General features: G+C 39.2%; 1 protein-coding gene across 1 annotated transcript in view; it reads left to right on the plus strand.

Moving 5' to 3' along the window:
• The window catches only part of DIP-alpha (Dpr-interacting protein alpha), a 36,610-nt gene extending 19,421 nt beyond the window's left edge, over positions 1 to 17,189 (plus strand). Inside the window, exons 5-9 of the mRNA XM_089263881.1 lie at positions 835 to 926; positions 1,039 to 1,167; positions 8,389 to 8,508; positions 10,726 to 10,896; positions 11,138 to 17,189. Coding sequence (XP_089120007.1) covers positions 835 to 926; positions 1,039 to 1,167; positions 8,389 to 8,508; positions 10,726 to 10,896; positions 11,138 to 11,811 — 1,186 coding nt within the window. The 3' untranslated portion in view covers positions 11,812 to 17,189. The remainder of the gene's footprint in view (positions 1 to 834; positions 927 to 1,038; positions 1,168 to 8,388; positions 8,509 to 10,725; positions 10,897 to 11,137) is intronic.
• The last annotated feature ends 4,531 nt before the right edge of the window (positions 17,190 to 21,720 follow it).

Here is a 21,720-nt window from a genome sequence, read left to right on the forward strand (position 1 = left end):
CATACATACATACAAACAAACATACATACATACATACAAACATACATACATACATACATGCATACATACATACATACATACATACATACATACATACATACATACATACATACATACATACATATATAAATACATACATACATACATACATAAATACATACATACATACATACATACATACATACATACATACATACATACATACATACATACATACATACATTCATGGTTACATATGTGCATACATCCATACATGAATGCGTACATACATACATTCATACATACATACAAACAGAAATAAATACATGCATGTATACATACATACATACATAAACATTGTGCATACATATACACTTTAATAGCCCAATAAGAGATGATAGGGGACAGCACTACAGTTGACTATCGATACTTTGCCCAATCGATAGCAATGAGGCTGTCGATAGTCCATAGCGCTCGTGCGATGATCGTGAGTAGCTTAAGCAGAAGAGGAAGAGCGAAAGCGCCATTTTGAGTAAAAAGCGAAGAACACGAAAGCATTAGCTGCGGACATAATATATAAAAATAAATAATGAAATAATGCCTGCTACATTAGGCTCATCAGTATATAAATATTCATCAAACAAATTGATGATGCAGGACTTGGACATCAGCTAGCTTAATTTCATATATAAAATATCAAATAAACTGTGAGCCGCTCAAGTACATATGTACATATGTATGTATCTATGTATGTATACGTATGTACATACATACATCTATCTATTGACTATTCCCAATCATGTTTATTTACCAATTTTCTATCAATTTCATTCATTTTCATTCTCTTTGCTGCAGTGCACGCGGCTATCCGGAGCCCATTGTGAACTGGCGCCGCGAGGATGGCAGCGAAATCGTGCTGAAGGACAATGCAGGCACCAAGACTCTGGGTACGTAAATATTGTAATTGAGCTATTCGAAGAGTTCGTCATATAGAATATATACTATATACATATGTATATCTATTATACATTAATTTATCCATCTATTCCCCGTTGACAGTCTCCTCGTTCCGCGGCGAGGTGCTGAAGCTGACGAAGATCTCACGCAACGAGATGGGCTCCTATCTGTGCATCGCCTCCAATGGAGTGCCCCCATCGGTTTCCAAGCGCATCTCGCTTAGCATACACTGTAAGTAAATCAAATCCGCAATCCACTTGCTGCTGCTGTCGGTCGCCATGCGGGCGGTGGGTGGCATTAATTAGAGAGAGTTGTGGTTGGTCAACTTTCTGTAGTCTCTTTTGTATTTTTTTTTTTTTTTTTGCACATGTTTCTTTACACACTCACACTTACACACACACACATCATTAGTCAGCTGTCGCCACAGCTCAGGCTGGCTGGCTTCGTCCGGGTCTCATCCTTTGAGCTGAACTCTCAGTTTTTGGCGCTAGCCGTCGTCGTGGTGTTTATCTAGTTTAGTGTACTGACACCACCCCGCCGCCGCACCGCAGTGCGCGCCCAGCTGTAGCCACAGTTATCAACTACACACACACACACACACACACACACACACATACAGCGCCCTCAGCAATGCTGCGGAAAAAAAGGGCAAGCTCAAAGCTGAAAATTGTAAGCAATAAGCGAGAGAGCGTGAGAGGGAGAGACGGGTGGGTAGAGGCAGAGGGAGTGAGAGGGACAGCGAGTGCCTTTTGGGGGCACAGCTTGTGGCACGGTGCGGCGCTAACTCGATTGTCGTTGTTGTAATCCGTTTAAATCCAGTCACTGATACCGGGCATTACCTGATGCCTTGTGCATTGTGTTGCTGTTCCTGCTCCTGCTCCTGCTCCTGCTGCTGCTGTTGGGGCCACAGTTTTTTGTCAACCTGTCTGCAGCACGTGCGGCATGCTGTCCTAGTTGATGACGACGACGACGAGGACGACGATGGTTTGCAGCAGCAACTGCTTGCCTCTCCTTTGCCTTGTCGTCCTGTCGTCCTGTCGCCCAGCCGCTCCATGTGGCAGGTTCACTCAATCATCACGACATCAGCAGCAGCTCCACTGCGCTTGTTTGCCAACAGCGTGCGCCGAGCAATTCCTGGCCATGTCCTTGCTGCCTGTTTGTTTTGGCTTGTCCCTTTGTCTCGCCTAGCGAAAGAGGGAGCGAGAGAGACAGACAGCAGAGAGACTACACTTGTCAGCCATATATATGTATATATAGCTCGCTGGCTGCCATTGCGTTTTAGGTGGCAAAATCACGCTTTTTAACATTTTGACATTTTGTTAATGTGGCCTTCAAGTGCCTCTGGCTAGCAGCAGCAGGAGCCGGGGCAGCAGCGTGCGAGTCCTTCTTAGGCACAGCAGCTAGCCTTAACGGGAGCTGCAGCTGCTATCGGCGCGGCATGCAGCGACACCTTCTCAAAGTTCCTGATCAACTTGGGCCGTACCCGGCTCAAAAACTCTCGCTCGACTCTCCTCAGTTCGTCAGCTCTGAATGTGTGTGTGTGTGTGTGTGAGTGCATTTCCTGTTGCTATTTTTGCAGGAACTTACTCACAATTTGTTTGGCAAATGTTGCCTCTGTCTGTCCAACTCTTTCGCTCCCGCTCCCGCTCCCGCTCGCCCTCTCCCTGTCTGAATAAGTGAAAACAAAGTTTTCCCTCATCTGCATGGGCTTTTTTCCTTGGCATCTTCAGCAAACTGCGCGCACTGCAGCCGCCTGATAAAGCTCGATTCGGCACTAGCTGCCTGCCACAGCATGTGGCACAAGTCCCAAGTACTGACAGCAGCAACATCGACACCGACACCAACACCAACACCAACAACGACAACGGCAACGACTACGACTACGACAACGACGGTCGCATATCCCTTTGCGTGTTTCCGCGCCATTTGCTGAAGTTTCCTGCCTTGTTAGGCACCTTCCTGCACGACTAATTAGGGACTTGGCAATGCGCCGCTGCCACACGCAGGAAAAGAGCAGCAGGACGCGCAACAAACAATTTGGCCACAATTAGCAGACAGCTTCCATGTGCCACCCAGCTCTCCCACAAACTAGACCAGCGACTCGCATCCATTTAGCATGCATTCCTATATGAATTGGAATTATATTACAATCTGAATTCCCAATACATTTCACGCAATGCCAAATTATCTAATTTATTGAACGAAAGTCTATAAGCAAAATTACTCTATTCACTGGTAAAAGTTCTATATTTAACATTTTTGTAAAATGTATAAGAATTAATTTTATTTAGTTAAACGCGCCTAAATGTTAGATCATTTAAATATTATACAGTCATAAGAAGTTGAAGTTTCAAGAGCAGGAATACTCAGCCTCTCATGATCCTTCCCCCTGGGCTCGCAGACTTTGGAGAACTAATAATTCTTTTCTTGAATATTGCTGAAGAAACTTTATTTGCACAATATTATACACAATATATTATATATATATATATAGTCGATATTTATGCTGCATTGATCGTTTCTCATTGTATGCAAATGAGTGTCTTTTATAGGCGAAGGCCTCAGTAGCCAGTGCCAGCTCCTAATTCTAAATTTATAAAGTGTCTTTCACTCACACTCTGAGAAAAAACTCAGCAAGCAATTGACTGATTCGGGTTTTAAGCGAGTGCGTTGAGGATTGAGAGCACAAGTGATATACGACTTAGGAAAGCATGATATAGAGAAGGGAGAGTGTGCTAACAATGTCTTATACAGTCATTATTCACTCAAACTCGAATGCCGCCCCCATTGATCTTATTCATAGCTCACTCAAACGCCTTAACAGCTATGTTAACTATGTCTGTGAGTTAACAGCAACTGTTGTGTTATTTGACTGTTATATTGTAAAGAGCATTTATAAATGATAAGTGGGGTATTTTAACTTGGACTTCTAAGAGAGAAAATATCGTTCTCCTTTATTCGTTTGCTGAAGCTGAAAAATAAAAGATTTTTCACAGGCCTCAGTTGACTTCATTTGATTATTAAGTTATTGTATCCTGAATCCATTGTAAATGGGAAATCAGGCTAAAATAGTTTTTTTTTTTTTTAATTAAAAATTAAAAATCTAGGTGCAATGGTGTGTTTTTTTCTTAGATTAATTCTAATCTCCAATAAATAAATAAAATAATGAAAAGCTTTGGCAAACTGAAACTCGCGATGATCGGGCATTGACATGTTCACATAATTTTGTAATTTTAAAAAATTAATAATCCAGATAATCAGATCATACATATGTTTTCATAATTTTATATACATTGCCCACAGAAAATGCTCAAAATTTGATTGTTAATTTTAATTATTTATTCATTTCCAATGTGGCTGCTGTACGAAGACATAATTGATGCACTGTAGATATACTTAATTGTGCTTTTACTATACCACTAAACACATTACAATAAAGTCCTGTTATAACGCCACTTAAGGGACCGTAGTCTCACCCGATAGACGCCTTAACCATATAAATTTACTCATATAAGTTTTTCTAGGGATCAGAATTTTCATTGCAATAACCGCACGGACGCTATAAGCGGAATTCGTATAATCTGATTCGACTGTATTTCTAATAACTCTAATCTGAGTAAAAATTCCAACTAGTAATAACTTAATTGCCTAAAAACTATAAAAATAAACTAGGTTTCTATTTCGGTCCAAGCAGTCTCTAGACCAAAACTTTTCCAAATCCATGAAAATGCCTCGTCTTTAGCTTTAAATTTGCAGTGTGGCAAAACTTTGTTGAATCAAACAAGTTTCGAGGCTCAGGTTCGGGTTCAGGTTGAATTTATTTGTGTTTTTTTTTTCTCTTGAAAAAATATTTGCCAAATATTTTGGAGTGAAATTTCTCATGTATACATATATACAGACGTATATTGATATACACGCATATACAACTATTGATTCGATATGCAAGTTTGTTTTAAGGATTATTTAAAGTTTTCATTGTTTAGACAATTTTGCTATATCATTCATCTATGTGCACCTGTATATTTTGCACTTTCAACAAGATTTTGTTTTTGATTTGTTGCTGTTATTTGTTATTTTGTGTGTGTGTGTGTGTTTTCTTTTTGTTTGATCCAAGGCAAATAATTGCAGCAAATCGCTGAAAATCACGTACGGCTAAAGAGAGCGCAGCAGATATTTGCCAGGCGAGTGGATAGATGAAGCGCCCGGGCAGCGGCATAAATTCGCAGTTGCTACATGCGCATAGCTAGACAGGGACAGCAGTAGCAGGAGCAGCAGGAGTGGGTGGATTGGACAATCATTGTTGTAGGCCCAAAACGCTCTGGACTCCATTTGCGCTGCCAATGAGCTGAAAAATACACGTCAATGGCTTTTGTGCTCGACTCTGTTACCTTTAACTCAAAGTTTCGCACAATGGCCCCAAAATGTGATGAGGTGCAGCACAGCTGTGTGTGTGTGTGTGTGCTGTAATTGTAGCTACAGCTGCTGCTGCTGCTGCGACGTCATTAGTGCATATTTGTGGCTTTGTTTGCCGCAACTGAGCCAGCAGCAGGCAGCTGAGGCTTAGGCACCGGGGGGTGCCGAGGGGAGCTGAACGCCAAGGATTGTGGATAGTGGATTGAGGATTGAGCTGGGACAGCTGCAGGCGCATGCACATGCTCGGAATAATCATGGCCAAATTGTAAATCGCAAGCGAAAGTGTTTGCCTCTGCCTCCCGCGCCTCCTGCGCCTCTGCCCACCCCTCCCCCCAGTGCAATCTGCCAAAGTTGCAGTACGTGTATGCGTGTGTGTATGTGTGTGCGTGTGTTGACTGTGTGTATGCAGATTGAAAATAGACGCAGTCAACCAGCACTCGGGCACTGGTCAAGCTGGACATGCGGCAGAGGCTCGTTGGCTGCCTCCGAGTGCCACTGACAGGGAGTTGAATTTTTCTACTTGAGCGAAAGTGGGCGGGGCACAGTCTATGCCGGCAGTCATCAGACGCCACTGCAATGTGCGTGACTTAAATGTCAATTTTCTGTGTCTCTGTGTGTGTGTGCGTGTGCCACACCAGGTTGCATGCAACATGGGGCAGCAGCATCGGCAGCTTTAAAGCGTCGGCAAAGCTCACATAAGCTCATTCATTGACTTTGAGATCTAACATTTATTGCTATTAATCGTTTATGATAATGTTGTATTAAAGCATAGTTAGTATGTAACACACACACACACATACGCACACACACACACATAGTCGCCTGTGGTGTGGTTACAGTGTGTGAGCAAATAGACAGTTGATAGATAAGACATATGCACTCGGGCACGGAAATCAATTAAAATCTCTTGGACTTACAAAACTGTCCTAAGCTGTGCACACACACACACACACATACAGAGAGAGAGAGAGAGAGAGAGAGAGAGTGAGGCAGAGACATGCACAGGTCATTGTTGCAAGCTGCTGTTGCACTGCAATCGACTATCAATGCACATGACTATAGAAATGTTACCTCACACACACGCACACATTTCACTCTCTGCATGTGTGTGTGTGCGTGTGTGTGTGTGTACACATGCCTGTTAGCTGGTTGTGGGGCTCGCCACGTTGCAAGCAACGGCCTGTGGCGGCTTTGGCAGTTTTACAAAACCACCAATTTTGGTTATAGCTCGGTGAGAGCGTCTGCTAGACACATTCAGTCAGTCTCTCCCCCTCCCTCTCTTTCTCTCCCTCTCTCTCTCTCACTAAGTGACAATAAACACGCACACGAATTGCAAAAGAGTTGCCATTTTACTCCGCAAAGGGGAGACGTGCACAGCATCTGCATTGCATTTTGATGACCGCACCGAGTTAGTCCACATCCAATTGGCTTTCTATTCGCCCCCCTCCCACACACACACACCCATCTGCATGTGTGTGCGTAATTCATTATGCAACGACTATTATTTAAAGTCGAGCTCACATTGTTGTCGTTTCTTATCAGTGCATAGAACAAGCTAAGAATGTGGCAAATGTGAGTGGCGAGCCGAGTTCTTTTATGGCATCTGGATAGGTAAAACGGGGCGAGTAAGCAATTCGTTAGTTGAGCGAGTAGTTAGAAGTAGTAGTAGTAGAATAACGAGAAGTCGAGGGAGCATCTCTCGTCTAACGAGTATATGAAAAGCAACGAGAAGAGCGACACGCAATGCCAGCAACAGCGAGTAGATAGAAGGAGAAAAAGAGCGAATGGTGTGCAGTTATTAAAGAGCTATGCTACGGTAAAGAAGTGTAGAACAAGTCTGTGTAGTCTCGAAGAAACCATCGAGTAAACGAGAAGCGGCGAGTATAAAGTGACAAAAGCAACGAGTAACAAACTCGTTCAGCGCGTTTTATGTAGCTGCTTAGGAGTTAGGGTAAAGCAATGTGGAACAAGTCTCCTTATATATGTAGTCTATAATAGGTAGTCAGTTGACTAAAGACGAGTAAGCGAGAAGCAGCGAGTATAATATGTCAGCAATAGCGAGTAACTGAGCAAGTTATATGGGAACGCTTAAAAGTTGGAGCCGAATCAAGTGAGATTATCTAAGTAATCTATATAAAGTACAAGTAATCTACAATATGCTGTCAATTGACTAGCGAGTAAACGAAAAGTAGCGAGTATATATAGGTACTTTCACATAAATAGCGAATATAGAGGTCATTAGCTCTTTGAATGGGGTTAAAGATATATAAAGTTTGTCTAGATTTAATGTTTAGCCACTTGACAGAAGTGTAAGCGAAAAGTAACGAGTGTGATAGGTCATTAATAGCGAGTAAATTGCATAATTAATGTACGTTGCATTCGGCTTGGTAGTATACTAGCTTCCTTTATTATATAACAGGATGCATAAGGAGTTGTCTACCAAGCTCAAGGCATTAACTCGTCAGGCAGCAGAAACCAAAGAGTAACTCCACTCCCTATGCAGTAAATAGACAAATTGATACAGCGAATTACACGTAGCATAAGCGACTAACGAGTAGAGCAACTCGAAGAATTATGCCTATAAGAGTCTAAGACATTAGAAGTCATTCATTCTGACCCACAATAGTGATTTATATCCATACTCAAGCGATAGCCAAACATATTATATTACTCTAGAAACGCTAGAGCGAGTCGCTCGTTCGAATGGAATTTGAATAGATTACAATGGATAATACAGAGTGATTCAATGGAAGTCGGTATTCTATAGCCAGTTACATAATGCGCCTTTATGTGGCTGCACACGTCTATAGATGGGCAACATATCAGGTGCATGAGTGGGCATGTGTATGTGTGTGTGTGTGTGTGTGTGAGACACAAAGACTGGGGGGAAATGGATGCGTTTAAAAAATGGTTTTATAATGTGCTGCACAGTGCAGCTATAACAAACGAGTACATAACGACTTTATGCCTGCCTCTCTCACTCATCTACTCTCTCTCTCTCTCTCTCTCTCACTCTTTCTCTGTTTTCACCTATTGCAGTTCATCCAGTCATACAAGTGCCGAATCAATTAGTCGGAGCACCGCTTGGCACTGATGTTCAAATCGAGTGTCACGTTGAGGCCTCGCCCAAATCAATTAACTACTGGATTAAGGATACCGGTGAGTATATATGTATGTAGATAGACATATGTGTGCGTGTGTGTAGTCAATACCTCTCTCTCTCAGTCTCCATCTCTCTCTCTCTTTCTCCCACCAGCCGTTGGGCACTTTTTGGTCAACTTTTACATTTTATAGACATTCGGTGGCATATGCACACATCCTTTTATACTATGCCCCTGTGTGTGTGTGTGTGTGTGTGTGTGTGCTCTTGCTTGTGTGCATTGTCATTAGTTGACTGTCAGATCGTCACGTCCAGTGAGCCCAGTTGAACTTTAAGCCATAAACTAATCAAGCCAAAAAATCAAATTTAAAATCACTTACTCGAAGGCGCAACTCACTCAACGTAATTAGAGTTGGGCGTTATCTTGACATGGTCAGCAGCTGCAGGAGTAGCAGCAGCAGCAGGAGTAGCAGCAGCAGCAGGAGCAGGAGCAGCCACAACAGCTTGCTATAATGACTTCTAAGGCCAGACCGCAGCAGCTATTGAACTTCAAGTCGAACTTTGCACATTTCAAGTGCGAGCAGAGTATTAAGCAGTCCATAGGACTCCAATGCAGCTTGAATATAATATATATATATGTATATGTATGTCTTTTCATATAACTGTTATTATAGTTGCAATTCTCGTCTATATTTTAGTTTTAGCTTGGCCTGTGCGCTGTCAAGTCAAAGCCTGACTGATTTAACAATCACATTAGGCACAGGATACAGATGTATATGTGTGTGTGTGTGTGTGTGTGTGTATTTGCAACTACTACAAGTGACTTTAACAGTTGTTTTCTCAATCATTAAGCATCAAATGTAATGCAAGCACATAAATAGCGACAGGCGCCATCAATGCTAAGGCAACATCGTATATCCGCTCTACACACACACACACATACACACACACACATACACCTAGTCATATGTGATGGCTGATGCGTGTGTGTGGTTTCTCATTGTAGTCAATGATGCGTCTATCTAACTACGTTTGTGTCTCTCTGCATGTATGTGTGTGTGTGCGTGTGTGTGTGTGTCTTGGTGTTAATGCTGCGGTCGTCTTGGCCCAACGTCAGCGTATGCCAGAGGCTTATCGTCCGCATTATGCACATTGGCAGCACGCCCGACTCCTGCTGCCTGCCCGGAGAGGCATAAATCATATGCGATCCATTGATTTTTGTTAGGATGCGCTTTAATATCAGCAATGAATTCATTTATAATTGACTCTGGCAGTCGGTGAAGCGTCGCACAACTAACTGCATTCGCGACCGCAAACTCAACAAAATTTGCCTTTTCAATTGAAATACCTATATGAATACATTCATATATGCATCTGTGTGAATATTTTACATGTGCACCTAAATTAACAACAATTTCGGGCCATTGCAATATCGATTTTCGTGTAATTAATTCAATTTAATTACAGTTCCTTTGCGGCGTCGCTTTGTGCTCAGCATCAAATGCCAGATGTATTAAGAAATAGTTGCTTACCTCTGTTCGAACAATGAGAATCACCTAGAAGGGCGGTGGTTACAGTGGCTGGAATGCAGCGAGCAGAGAATTGGAATGGCAGAAAGGGAAGAACATGTGTTGATTGAAAATGGCAGATGAAAGGAATCATATTAATTATAATAAATTGAAAGTGTTAGACTGTGTGTGCGAGAGAGAGAGAGAGGGAGAGTGAGAGGGAGGGAAAAGTGGAAACGTGTCAGAGAGAAAGCAAAGGAAAGAAAAGAGAGAGATAGGAGACACTGCAGGAGAAACCAGTAAAAGGCAGGATAAATATGAAGGGAACTTGAGTGCGAAAATGAGAGAAGAGAGAAAAAACTAAAGATAGATAGATAGAGGGGAGAGCTAGACAGAGAAAGTTGGACAGAGGATAGGGAGAGGAGGATGCAAAGAGAGGACTTATGTCAGAGGGAAACAGAGAGAAATAAAGAAAAACCGCAAAGTAAATGGAAGAAGAGAGAGATTGGGAAAATTACACTCAGAAAGAGAGAGAGAGAGGATAGTGATATAGGGATCTGGAGAGCGGCAGGGAAATGGCAGAAAGAGAGAGAGATAAAGGGAGATAGAGCGGGGAAAGAATCAAATCCTGTTAGACCTACACAGATGCCCCCCACTTAATAGTCCTCTTCTCGCCTTATGCGCATTGTCGGGAACAGCTTTAATGGGGCTTTTGAGTGTGCGAGTTCAGAGTTGATAACTTTTTCGAATGCATTTGTTAATCAACAGGTGAAATGATTGTCTCGTCGGGCAAATACCATGTGCAGGAGCACTCGCAGTCGATGTACGAAACGAAAATGTCAATGATTGTGCGAAAATTTCAGAAGGACGATGTCGGCTCGTACCGCTGCATTGCGAAAAACTCACTGGGCGAAGTTGACAGCAGCATCCGGCTATACGGTAAGTGGGCCACCCATATTGAAGGGGGGTGAGGGGGGAGGGTCATATTTTATGGATAATAAACGCGACAAACACTCATACACATACGAGCGGGGGTGTGCTAACGGGAGGGGTATGGGGTGTAGCTAAAGGTATTTGCACCTTTGTTTCAATTACTACTCATAGTAGAGTTACCGTTGCTGTAGCCGTTACTGTTACTGTTAGCGTTACCGTTACATTTCCGCCTTCTCGCCCACGACAGAAATCCCGGGACCGAATCGTAAAAATCCTTCAAATAGCAAAGGAAACGGAGGCGCTGGCAGCGCTGCCGGCAACGCCGCCGACACGGATGCCAATGACATTTTAAAACTGAAACAACAAGTCAAAGTCACCTACCAGCCGGAGGACGACGAGCTCTACGGCTCGGCCGAGGATTTCGAGGATGGCGAATTCGCCGGGTCGCCGCCGTTATCGCCGCACCATTACTACACCAGCGGCAATAAGCCACCGACACATAAGCCCGGCGGCAGCGGTGGCGGCCATCAGCATCAGCATCAGCACCACCATCACCCGCAGCAGACAGCGACCGGTGGTGGTGGTGGTGGTGGTGGCGGTGCTGGTGGCGGTGGCGCCAGCTCCATTGAGCTGGCATTCGGCAGTGGCCAACTGAACGGCGCTGGCAACACACGTAAGCCGACCTATTACGGCGGCAGCGGTGTCGCTGGGGGCGTTGGCGGCGCCACGGGCAACACGGAAGTGCGCGGCCCCATGGACAACAACGAGCGCAGCACCGCTGGCGCACCACATCGCGCCTTCAGCCCAACCAGCCATCGGCTCCACTCGCACTCCTATCGTCAATGGCTGTGGCTCTTCCACTGTCGACAGCCGCTCTTAATGGGTTTGTCCGGCTTAGTTGCGGCGCTCAGACTGTTATAATACATGGTGGCAGCCGTGCACTAGAGGAGGACACACACACACACAGAGAGAGACGCACACACACACACACACACTCAGACAGAGTAGGTTTTTTTTTTCGAGGGAATTAAACATACAAAGCATTAAACTGCGTTTCTTGTATAAGAACAAGATGCTTGCTTAGAGTAAGTGCATATCCACACACACACACACACACACAGATATATGTATATGTTGATGGGCCTTTTTCAGTTTGCATCGCTACGGCCCAATGGCACTAGCTGATTACGGCAGCCCAATCAAAGATTCAATAATTATAATCAAAACTCTACCCAAAAGGCATCAAGTGTTGCACAATGCAAAAAACTTTAAGGCTACAAGTTTTTCCATTTTTTGAGCTTTTCAACATTCTTAAATGATTAAAGTGCTTAACATAAACTTGTTGAATTTTTAATTTCATTTTTTTCAAATGTAATATTATTTATAAATATTACGATAAAAATATGTTTATTGTTTTGAGTTCATACAAATAATTTTGAATACATTTTAATTGACAATCAATTAATTAAATTATTTGGAAATTATTTTTGTTTTGTTTTTAGCTTTCTTCTTTCTTCTTTTCTGTCAAATGAGTAAAATGTTCAACTTTTATCGCTGTTTTCCAACACTGAAGTCTCTTCTATAGTTAGCATTCACTTTGACCTTCGGCGTAAACGCGATTTTCAGCTGGTGTCCTTGGGACTATCTACATTGATCTCACAGAGCAGCGCTAAGGTAGGCCGTTTGTAATTTACATAAACAAAAACATAGTTTACAATTGAATTGGTTAAAGCTAACAAAAAATGAAATAAACATAAAAAAATGTTTGAATAATGAATAGACACTAAAGTTCTGTTACAACATTACAAATTTATTTACATATACATAAAATGAAAAACAGAAGGAAAAAATGTTTATAAAGACATATAAACTCAATAAAGTGCGCTATCTGTATACTTGCATATATATATATATATAAATAAATAAATATATATATATATTATAATAATATTATAATCTAAGGGTAAGTGATTCGCGAAAGAATTATATTTAAACCTAATATAAATATATTCATGTTTTGTGTGAACGGTAAAAGGCCTCATATATAAAACTAACGGCAGTTAAATAGTTACAAACTGTACTCAAGGTCTTGTTAATATTAGTTTAGAGTGTTTATAATGTATAATCATTTAAGACTTAAGATACCAAGAGCGACTAAGCCGAAATAAATAGACAATTGCATTGAAAATCGAACGATATGAAAAGTTTAAGCAAATTTATATATGATTTTGTTTAAAGTTATAATATACATATGTGGGGATACATCTGCAAATCATATAAAGTGTTGTTGAGAAGAAGTAATTTAATGATTTCTCTATAAATTTCTCGATTCGCAGCTCTGATTTATGCGGCCTGACCTTTTCCTTTGATCCGAACTCGAGATAAGCTCAAGTCATTAAAAAATCCATTAAGTTTAACCTTTTTCATTGCATTCGAAAAAAAGAAATACAATAAAAACAAAAATGAGAAAAAAAGAGGCACAAAGTTAATTTCCTACTTCGATTTATATTTAAGCTCAAGGACATAGTTGACGAAAAAAAGACCAACAAAAAAATGTCAATTAATACAAAAATGTCAAACTTTTGATTTGTTTCGTCTTATTTTTTTCGCTTTCATTTCTCTTCCTCTTTGATTGACAGCGCATCGAGAACTTAAAGGTTAATGATGAATGTTCTTAATCTTTGTCTCTCTGTTTCATATACAAATCCCCAAACGAATTCTATGTGAAGGCGGGGCTGGGCTTCGGGTAGTCGAGCATAATTTATGCAAATTAAATGTCATATTTCTGCAGCGCAGAACACGTACACACATACACACGCTTACATTTAGTTGAGTACAGTTTTACTGCAGCCCATCCTGCTCACACTTATGCGAGCACTAAGCTGTTACGCACCCGTTTCGAATCTGCCGGCTGCAGCTCATTTTTCAGCGAAGCGGACAGCCCAAGCAACTAGTGCGTATGTGTGTGTGTGTGAGCGTGTGGGAAAGAAAAAGAACAAGAAGAAGCCGAATCTTTCATTATGCCTGCAAGCATTGCAGCAGACGTCGAGCACAAGAACAAAAACAAGAACAAGAATAAGCAGAAGCACAAGCACAAGCCAAACGCACGCTTGAACAACTTGAGCCATTTACTATTCGCCCGTTTGGCCCGTTTCGCTCACCAGCTGACTCGCACGCCCACTGCGCTTACCCGTTTGCTGCGCCGCTGCGCCGCTGCTGGCGCTGCTTTTGCATATGCAAAAGGTTAAAAACTTTACCAAAATGCAGTTGTTAGCGAACTGCCGGCTCTGTCTGGGGCAACATCTTTTTGGCAGTTTTTGTTGCGGCTACAACTTGCAGCATGATAAAGCCAAAGGCAACATAAGCATTGGCGACTGCTGCTTGCTTTCATTGAGCTGTCAGTCCGTTAGTTTTGTGTGCAAGAGTGTGTGCCTGTGTTTGTGTGTGTGTGGTGACTAAATTTGGTTTGATGAATTGCTTGCCTGCCAAGTAAACGAGACGCACACACTCGCACGCACGCCCAAGCATACACACACACACACACACACACACATGCAGACACTTTTTAATGAAATAAAAACTTTTTGGCAAAGTGAATTTTACTGTTTCGTCGAGAAGACGCTCGATGACAACACACAACTTGCAACTAACCCAAGCCCCGCTCACTGTGCCACAGCTGTGTGTGTTATGTCAGTAAGCAACAACAACAGCAACAAAAAACACTCATCTACTCACACACTCGCACACTCAATTGTGTGCGAGCGAGCGTGTGTTCGTGTGCTGCTCATATACAAAACCGCCGAAAGCTGCCGCTGATGATGATAATAAGACGCTGACAACCGCAGCAACAACAGCAAAACATGCGACAATTTTGTGGAATCTGTTGCAGGCTCGATGGGCGCGAGAAGGAGTGCGGGGGCATTGAGTACATGGTCAGGGTGGGGCGTACTACATTGACACAAGTGTTTCAAATTACAAGCCGCCGAGGCAATAGCAATGCGTCGTCCATCAACAACTACTACATAGAACGTGCGACAACTGCCACGCCTGCCCAAAGTATGCAACACTTTTTGTTGTGGCTGCTGCTGCTGTTGCTGCTGCTGCTTCTGCTGCTGTTGTCTGTCCGTTGTCTTGCTGTCTGCTGCCACTTTGCTGCTTGTAAAACGCGCGCGTCTTTTGTTATCTTTCTTCTGTGTTCGGGCACAAATGTATGCCACACATGTGCGTGTGTGTGTGTGTGTGTGTGTGCTTTGCACTTGTACTTGTACTTGATGATTGTGCCTAGGCTGTTGCTTAAGTTGTTCCGGTTTGTAATGAAGTTTGCATGTGCTGAGCACATGCTGTTATATGCTACCTCTTTTCCCTCTCTCACTCGCTCACCACCCGCTTTGGCTCTCTTTCTGTGTCTGTGTGTGTGTGTGTGTGTGTGTGTGTTGTAAGAAAAGGCCGCTTAATTGCTCTATTTGGTACTTTTAAATTGTATTTTAATTTCAAATTTCCCCCGCCAGAGGGCGAGTCGCTTTGTCTTCAATATTCTGTCGTTTTTTTTTTTGGTACTTTATACATTTGTATGTATGTATGTTTTCTTTACTGTATTCTTTCTTTCTTTTTTTTTAAATTACTGCGGTTTATTGTTTTATGCGCTCACAAACTTGTATCTATTTAAATTTTGTGTATGGTAACATGTTTATTTTATAACCTTAAGGCAACAGCAGCAGCAGCAGCAGCAGCAGCAGCGCAGCAGCCGAGTGAATGACAGCCGCATAGGCCATGGGAGAGGCGCTTGGGGGGGCGGGGCTGGGGTACTTTGTGTTGGCAACAAGCGGCAAGCTTCATGTTTGGCGGAAGTTTAATTGAATGCGTCGCTTGCTGACACACAGCAACGAGTTGTGTTTAAGTTGTGTGTGTGGGAGGGAGAGAGAGAGAGAGAAAGAGAGAGTGAGAGAGCGTGCGTGTGAGTGTGTTGTGGCTGTGTTTGTCCGCTTGTTATGTGAAGCCAGTTAGCCGCATAACATTTGCCGCACAGTTCGCTAAAAAACAAATGGCAATCAAGTGAAACTGTAAGAGAGAGAGAGAGAGAGAGAGAGGGGTTCTGAATGAGAGAGTGTATGTGTTAGAGAGAGACACACAATTTCATGCGAAATTTTACTCAAGTTTTTTGATTTAATAATAAAAAATATCCACACACGTACATGCACATACTTACACTCCCACACACGCACACACACACACTCAAACACTCGCACTTAAAAGTTTTGTGCCACTTGCAGCTGTAATCTTAACGTCAGCTTCTGTTGCTGCTGTAACAGGATGGAATATAAAAATTAAATAAAGACATATGAGATTACAAAATGCTCAAACAAAGCCGAAAACTGAAATTCAATTATGGCCGCCTTCTGGTTGCAAGCAGCATAGGCTTGTGGCAAGCTCTTCTTCTGCTTGCTGTTTGTTGTTGTTGCTGCTGTTGCTCCTGTTGCTGCTGCTGTTGCTGCTGCTGCTGTTGTTGTTGTTGCACCTGTATGGAGAGCCAGGCAGACACATTTAATTGCGTATTGACACTTGACACATAAGGCAGACATAAAACGACTGGAATACTGTATGTGCAACGTGCCACATGCCACCAATGCTGGACAGTCGGCTGCTGCCTCAATGCCTCAATTGATTTTAATTGAATTTTAATTTCATTTGTATTCGAATTTAGATGAAATATTTTGCATTTTCTCGCTCTGATTGAATTGAAAAGCGTCCACACATATTTCTTTACCATTTGCCACTTGCCACGCACACACATACGCACACACGCATGCACACCTAAAATCACATACATATACATATGTATATTTATTTAGCTCTTTACATCTTAGTGAATTTTAATTAAGAACTTCATTGTTTTTGGGGGCTGCAACAATAAACACTCGACAAACATGAACACAGGCCAAAAATCAAGATATACTAAATACACACACACACACATAGATATATATATATAAATATATTGAGTCAATGTTGAAATTTGTATAAAACCTAATACACATTTAACAGAATATTTAAGAAGGTTGTTCAAATGTTAAACGGTTTGCGCGCTAAATCGTTCAAATGCTTCATTTTTTTTTTTTTTTTTTATTTAGTCATAGTCGAAAATAAATATATATATATCTACTATACACATAAATATAAATATATATATACATGCCCATAATTATAGTACCTAACTATAACTGTGTATGACTTTAAGGAGTTACCAAACAATAATATTATGTGCCATTATTAGCAGAAAAAAAAAAAATAAATAAATAAAATCATACAAAAAATACCACAGAAAATGACTTCAATATTCGGCTAGTCGAATAGCAAATACACTTGCAAAAGCAGAGCTTGTTTTTATGACTAATTTAAATATGTTTGAGCAGCTTTACAAATATTTTACTAAATTCAATGCCTGAGAGCGGAAAAAACTTTAATAATAATGGAAAAAGAATAATAATATTAATAATGAAAGCAAAATGAAATCTAAATAATATATGAAAATTAATATATGGTACTATTATTTTATTAATTAATTAATTTTTCATTTTGCTTTTTTTTTATTGCGTTCAATAATTCGAGCTTAAATTAAAATTTCATTGTAAATGCAAAAAATAAAAATAAAAAAATAAATGGAAAAATAGATAATTTGAATCAATTGATTTCACAATTCGACTGTAAATTATGACACGAGCTGAGCTTAGTATTAACTTAAAATAAATTCTGTATTGAATCCAATTTGGTTTGGAAAATAGGCAACTAAAGCAGAAAAACAAATTCTTTAAAAACCAATTACAATTTTTTTTATGAATAAATAAAATTTTTGTTAAATTTAATATAAAAAATTAAATTCAAGTACAAAATAACTTATTTATCAATAAAAATAAAAACTATAAAACAGCTCTAATAAAGTATATACGAAATAATAAATTTATCAATTTATTTTATAATACATTATTAATATTAAATTTTTTTTTATTATGCAAATGTAAAATGCAATTATTAAAAAATAAACAAAAATTTTGTTAAAATTGTTTTTAAAAGTGTTTAAAATGTTTTGGAATTGTTACCAATGAAGCAAGCGTATTGGCCCGCTATTATATATATATATAAATATATATTTATATATAATATAATTTATAAGACAATGAGCTCATTCCCATACTACTAAAAATTAGCAAGAAGAGTATACACATACATATATGCCTGTATATATGTATGTATTGTCAACATCACATGCAAATAGATAAATGTTACAAGCATATATATGTATATCTATATATAGTGTGCTATAATATGAAATCCAAGTGCTGCAAGTACTATAAAACTATAAAGAAAGGCGCAAAGAAAAGCTCGAGGCTCAACTGAATTTCTAGTGGCACTGTTGAACCGATGGGGGTGGGGGGGCGTGGTTTCTGATCGTTCAGCTTAATCAAAATTTAATTTGTATATAAATATAGGCAATCAGCTTAAGCATTCAACACAAAAATAATAATAATAATAATAACAATGGAAAACAAAGCAAAATAATAATTAAGAAAATGCATTAATACGAATGTACATACACTTACGCGCATGTATGTATGTATGTGTATATGTATATATGTGTGTATGTTTCATAGACAATTATATATACATATGTAGGTATGTGAACGACTTTATTTCAATTTGATTTCACCTCTATCCCTCAACTCTGTTGAATTATCGATAGCATTATAGTTGGTTATCGATAACATTCTCCTGCACTCCACAACACCTCCAATGAGAATTGGCTGAGTACACACATACATATGTATATATTTACATTTGCATTCTATTTACTTATCGATATGTATTTAAAGAATTTCTTCAATATACACATACATACTATATACATACATACATACATATATATTGTTAAATACATGCAAAATACATATATGTTACATATACATACATACGATTATAATTAATTACCGTTAGCGTAAAAAATAATTGTATTAAATCAAATATAAAACTTACATACATATTTATATATATATACATAATTACATAGTTATATACGAGCATATATACAGTCAGACAGACATATATATATATATATGAATAATACTACCACAAGAAAACGAATATGACATTGAAACAAACCCCATATAAAACTCCACAAATAAAGGACGAATATATTTATTACAATATCCTTGTTTGATTTTCTTCTTCTGATAAAAGGTGACTGATAATTTGAAATGATATATGTAGTTGTATATAATAAGTAAGTAGAATATACTGAGTGAATTAGATGATGATTATAAAATGGGATTTTTCCGTTAAGTGTATGTACACATATGTATGTATGTGTATAAAAGACGAAAGAGGTTATTGAAATTCTAGTTCAGTCCTTATATTTATTTATTAATTATTATTATTTTTTATCATTATTAAATATATAGGAAAGTCAGACTATAAATTTAATGAAAGCTAAAAACTAACTTTGAGTATTTTTATTTATTTATTATTATTTATTATTATTATTCTTATTTTTTTTTTGGGTTTGCGGTGGCTGCTTGGTTGGCAGGGTCTGAATGGTGGTCGTAGTCGTGGCTGTGGCTGTGGCTGTAGCTGGAATGCAAAATACAAGAGCTGTTGGTCCCTGAGTCTAAGCAGCTGCGCAAATTTAACTCTCAAACACAACAGGATGTCCGCTGCTGAGCAAGGCGGAAGCTGTTCTGAAAATAACACAGCAAATAACTTCTGCAACCGCATTTGGCCTCTGTCTCCTTATCTCTGTCACCCTCTCTCTCTCTCTCTCTCTCTCTGTCTTGCACACATACACACACATAGAATGCAGCAGCTACAAGCTTAGTATTCACACAGAGGGAGAGAAGGAGAGAGCGAGAGAGAGAGAGAGAGAGAGAGAGAGAGAGAGAGATAATCACTGTCCCTGTAATGAGATCAAGCTTAGACTTAACCCAAAGCTAACCTAGAGCTAAACTAAAGCTAATAATATAAAGCTAAACTGAAGTCTACCTAAAGCAGCAAGCTCTAAATTAACTTGTATAGATTATATATATATATATATATATATATATATATATATATATATATATATATATATATATATATATATATATATATATATATAATGTATATATATATATTTTTATTTTTTTTTTATTATTTTTTTTTGTATTTAATAATAAAACTAAAAACATATATACTATCGATATCTCTATAGACTTAAAATAGGCCTCAGCTTCGATGATTTCTACTCGGCTTTTAAATGTAAAGTGTATACAATTTTAGAACAATTAAAAAACAATATTTATAAATTCATAAAAATGTTTGAAAATTTTTCTAAATTTCTACAATTTTTTATAAACAAAAAAAATATGTTAGACAAAGTCTTACAAGTTTATAAAATGTATATAAACTCTTTCTGTTTAATAACTTATGCACTTTACTGTAACTATTTATTTAACATATAGACATTCCTCCAGAAAAGTTTACTTTTGTATATATGGCTATGTTTCCAAGATAATTGCAAAAAAAAAAAAAAAAAAAAAAAAAAAAAAAAAACAATCAATAAATTAAAAAAAATAAAAATGAAAAAAAAAACCAGCGGATTCGCAATTATTAAAAACATATACACAATTTATACAAATTTATTTAAATTATTGAAAAAACTTTTCAAAATTAGTAAATTTAATTTAGTATGAAACATTTTTATAAATTTTTATAAATTTAATTAATTAAGGAATTTGGAAAAACAACGTAACTTATATCAATATTTCTATAAATGCATAACAATTACTTACACTTTCTTAGGAATTATGCATAAACAATTATACAAAATTCATTGCTTCATAAACAACAAATTTAAGCAATTCTAACAAATTTACAAATAATTTTTAAAACAGGGCAAAGCTGCAAAAGATAGAATCTGTTTTATACATATATTTTATTTGTATATTTATATTTTGTATTTATAAATATGTAATTATTAAAAATAGAGCTGAGCTAGAAGTATAAGTTGGAGTTCGGTTTAAAAAAAGTAAAAAATTTCCCAGTGGATCTATTTGAACTTTCAAAGAAATAAAAACGTTTCCCGTTTATGATAATTATATTTGTAAGTAGTGCTACATTTTTTATAATTTAAACACTGCTGTGATTGCTGCTAATTGAGATATAGATCTTAAGTCGGAGCTAAGCAAATATTTAGAATTTAACTCGACTCGCATTTGGCAGCTTTAAAGCTAGAGCCAAAAGCATTTGAAATATGTCTTGCGATGCCAATGAGTGTCTGTGTGTATGTGTGTGTGTGTGTGTGTGTGTCAGTGTCTATGTGAGAGCAGCGTTTACTTTCACTTTCAATCAGCGCCCAGGCAGCAGCAGCCGCCTGACCCTTGGCAGCCGTTACCGTTACCGTTAACGTTACCGTTAGCCGTGCAATGGGCCATGGCCAACAGCATCTGCCAATACAAAATTATGCGGCACCAGCTTCAACAACCGCCCCCCCCCCCCCCCCCAGCACCCGCAAGGCATTTTAGCCGCGCTCAGCGAAGGGTTGAAGCGACCCCTTCGCCCTTCACCCCATCGCCCATCGCCTAAAATTGACTTTTAATGAAAACAATTGAAAATTCTGAGGCAGTCGAGTTGGCCACGGGGCTGGTCTGCTAGCCAAGTTAGCTGGAAAAGGCTGGAAACGACTGCCGCTCAACTGCTCAACTGCTCAATGCTGGGCTGCGGTTATTAATTTCAATTAAAGCATTTAACCGGCAAGCCCCAACAGCCGGCAATATCCTTTTTATTTGGGGCTTCTGTTTACACAAC

This window comes from Drosophila navojoa, chromosome X, assembly GCF_054131105.1.
Source record: "Drosophila navojoa isolate 15081-1374.11 chromosome X, UAZ_NAV_1.0, whole genome shotgun sequence".
Lineage (NCBI taxonomy): Eukaryota > Metazoa > Arthropoda > Insecta > Diptera > Drosophilidae > Drosophila > Drosophila navojoa.